Source organism: Morone saxatilis, unplaced genomic scaffold (assembly GCF_004916995.1).
Source record: "Morone saxatilis isolate NCDOM2014 unplaced genomic scaffold, NCSU_SB_2.0 Contig11, whole genome shotgun sequence".
NCBI lineage: Eukaryota > Metazoa > Chordata > Actinopteri > Moronidae > Morone > Morone saxatilis.
In genome coordinates this window covers 98,006-101,438 of record NW_023339663.1, presented here as the reverse complement: position 1 = coordinate 101,438, position 3,433 = coordinate 98,006, and the positions used below count along the sequence as shown (strand labels likewise).

At 44.3% G+C, this 3,433-nt stretch overlaps 1 protein-coding gene across 1 annotated transcript in view; it reads right to left on the bottom strand.

Moving 5' to 3' along the window:
- Window positions 1-645: 645 nt before the first annotated feature.
- Window positions 646-3,433, bottom strand: part of hsd11b2 (hydroxysteroid (11-beta) dehydrogenase 2) — a gene marked incomplete at its 3' end in the record, with an annotated part of 14,075 nt that continues 11,287 nt past the window's right edge. Inside the window, 2 exon segments of the mRNA XM_035651759.1 lie at window positions 646-783; window positions 2,299-2,484. Of these exon segments, the coding sequence (XP_035507652.1) occupies window positions 646-783; window positions 2,299-2,484 (324 nt within the window).

The following is a 3,433-nucleotide window of genomic DNA, read 5'->3' as shown; positions in this document are numbered from 1 at the left end:
ACGGTGTCCTCGAGTGCCCAGAGAGGCGCCTTTAAATAAAATGTATTATTATTATTATTAATTTCCAGGCGTTTACATGATTCCAGGTTTTCCAGGGGCTGTGTAATAATAAAGTTTCAAATTGTATATTGTTTTTATTTGCATTCTTAGTTCACTGCCCTCTGTTAACCTGGGATGTGTGCTGTGCCTTTGAGCACATTAACCATTTTACGGCGTGACGGACCATATATGGTCACTTCCTTATGACGGTTTTAATTACACTTCTATGGCAAATTTTGGTGCCCTATAAAGGGTTAAACATGGATTTACAGGTCAAGACACATCTACATACTGACATAATGAGAGCAGCCATATGTCAGGTTCCTGTCTTCAGAGCGACCACGCCCCCTCTGGGTGAACGCCAACCTGAAAAAACTGGTGCCTAAAAGCTGCTGCGTCGCATTTTGCATGTCAAACAAACGTTTTTTTTTGTGGAGCAGAAGGTATTTTAATAATTCACATGAACTGAGCTCACCTACCTTCTAATAATGAACCTTGTAAACAGCTTAAAGTAGCCTATAAGTGGGATGCGTCACTACAAACTCACCACCAACACAACCATTGTTTTCCTGCGTTATGACAGGTGTGCCAGGTGTGTGGTTTTACCTGTCTTGTATGAGGAGGGTAGGATGGTGGAGACCCGGACCCCCCAGGGCTCCAGCTCATGTCGCAGGGTGTTGATGAAGAGATTGAGAGCTGCTTTAGACGCCCCATAGGCTGCCAGACAGGGAAATGGCTGGTCACCTGAAACACAGGTACGACATCGTCTTTGTGTTACTAGAGAAGCCGCAACTTGCTCAAAAAGTCATGAAACGTGGCACAAAATTTGGCTTTGGTGAAAATGTATGTATTCTAAAGAGCAACCCCTGAGGCACATTTCACTGATATGTATGAAAATTGGTACGCACATGTATCATGACCAGACAGACTCATACCCCAAACCCAACAGGAAGTCGTCCATTTTGAATTTAGTGCCCTTGCAGCTGTAATTCTAGTCTTGCGTATCTATGTTGTGTTTTATCTATAATCTTTTTTTAAAAAAAAGGTCAATTTGGAATCAGTAAATGTGCGTCCAAGCTCAGTTTGACAGTCAAATATTACATTCTGTGGTTTCTCTGATGACTGCTGCCTTCAGGCGCTGTCATATTCAAATCAGCAGATATCAGTGAAGATAGCAGCAGAATAATCAGGCTGTTCACAGAAGTTATATCACATCATCTGTTTACAGCAGCGGGCTGAAGGGGTTTGAGCCTCGTGCATCCAGGAAACAGTCCGGATCAGCTGGAGGCTCAATGTGGGCAACCAGCAAGAGTATAAACCCACAGAAGAAGGAGGAGCAGACACATGCCTCTGATGACAGGGCGGGGGCTGACTGTATAAATCTGTGGTTTCCCCCCCGGCAGTGCGATAAAGGAGTCTTTGTGAGTAGAACACGATACAGGAACAGCCTCACCTGTACTGTCACATTATGAGCTTTACATATCAGACATCTGACAGGGAAATAAACACCCATACTTCGCAGCCAAGACAACCCCAACTTAGCTTAGCTACAGTTAGCTAGTTGGATGCCTCTACCTCGCATCAATCTTGGCTAGTAGAAAGCTATCAGTAGCCTTGTACTGTTAGCATAATTTATTGTTGGCTAAAATCTACACCGTTTGTCAGAATACATAAGTTAGCATCATCCTAACTTATGTATTCTGACAAACGGTATCCACTAACATATAACTAACATATCCACTCAGATAACAGATAATGATAACATGGCCAGCTGACTTGCCATGTTATCCATGTCATGGCCATGTCATTCTTAAAATGATCTCAGAGTTTACTGGTTTATTCAAATATATTCTATTATAGACATTTATTTCATAATGTTTAATTTATTAATTGGTCATGTCTTAGTTCCATACTCCGGAGGATGAACCTTCCTCTCGACCACACGCAGCCCAGAATTCAAGCTCTGCACATGTTTAACAGGCATCTGACCGTGAAATCTGCTGAGCGCATTAATTCTGTCAAGGGAAACCAACATTTGTGATCGATTTGGTTGCACTGATGTTCTGGCAAGACGACAGAGTTAAGTTGGACAAACAGACGGCAGGGAGACGTGCAGCAGCACTGTTTGTTTCATTTGGCAGTTTGAAGGCAGCAGTCGGTTCATTTGTGGTTCAGTTGTTCTGGAACATTCAATTAAGATTTATTATAGCATCTGTGTGTGTGTGTGTGTGTGTGTGTGTGTGTGGGTTGGACACTCACCGGCGGGACTGGAGATGGTGACGATGCGTCCTTTGGCTTGTCGCAGCAGCGGCAGGAAGCTCTTAGTGATGCTCAGCGTGCCGAAGAAGTTGACCTCCATGCACCCACGGAAGTTCGACATCAGCGACAGCTCAGCGTCTCCGAAGTTCACACATACTCCAGCGTTGTTCACCAAACCCCACAGACCTGCCGGACACCCACAAACACAACCGTAGAAGTGTGTCTATAATTAGCAAAAAAACAGAGTCTGAAAATGTGCCCAATAATGGACATTGTGACAGTCTGGACTGATGGCTAACAGCAAAATAATGTCAGCTAACATTTGCTAACATTTGTGTGTGAGTCTTAAATGTAAAGTGAGAACTGATGTGTTTTGTCCTCCATCAGTGACCTACAGTTCCCTCTGTGTGTAGATAAGACTGTAATCACGGCCCAGTACACCATGAGGTCAACCTCTTGCTCTCTTGTTCTGCGAGTGTAAACAAGCCTCACTCGCCCTTATCTGAAGTGGCTGACCCAGAATCCCACGCTTTCTGGATAACGGGGAAAAAAACACTGAACACCTGCAGACCCACCCAGGTAGGAAGTCACCTGTGCCCACAGTTGGAGCTGACAGAGTCTCCCTGCGAGCAGTAAACTGCGAACTGCACTTTGACCCACTGATAAAAACTCATTATCAAATAAAAACTAAAATGAGGGGCACACAGACACACACACATACACACTGTTCCAGAGAGAGTGCATGGGAGTGTGTGTTAGTGACCTTTCCTTCCAGTTCTTTTATTACATCCACCCACACACATACACACACACACACACACACACACACACTGTGTATCCTCAGATGACTCGGAGGTAAAGTCAGCAATCTGAACTGGAGCTGCAGATCTGAACCAATCACACAGTGACCCACAAGACTCTGATTAGTGTGTGAAACATGACCCCCCGATACTGATACTCTCAGTTACTCTCAGACACTCTCAGTTTCTCTCAGTTACTCTCAGATACTCTCAGTTACTCTCAGATACTCTCAGACACTCTCAGATACTCTCAGACACTCTCAGACACTCTCAGATACTCTCAGACACTCTCAGTTACTCTCAGACACTCTCAGATACTCTCAGTTACTCTCAGA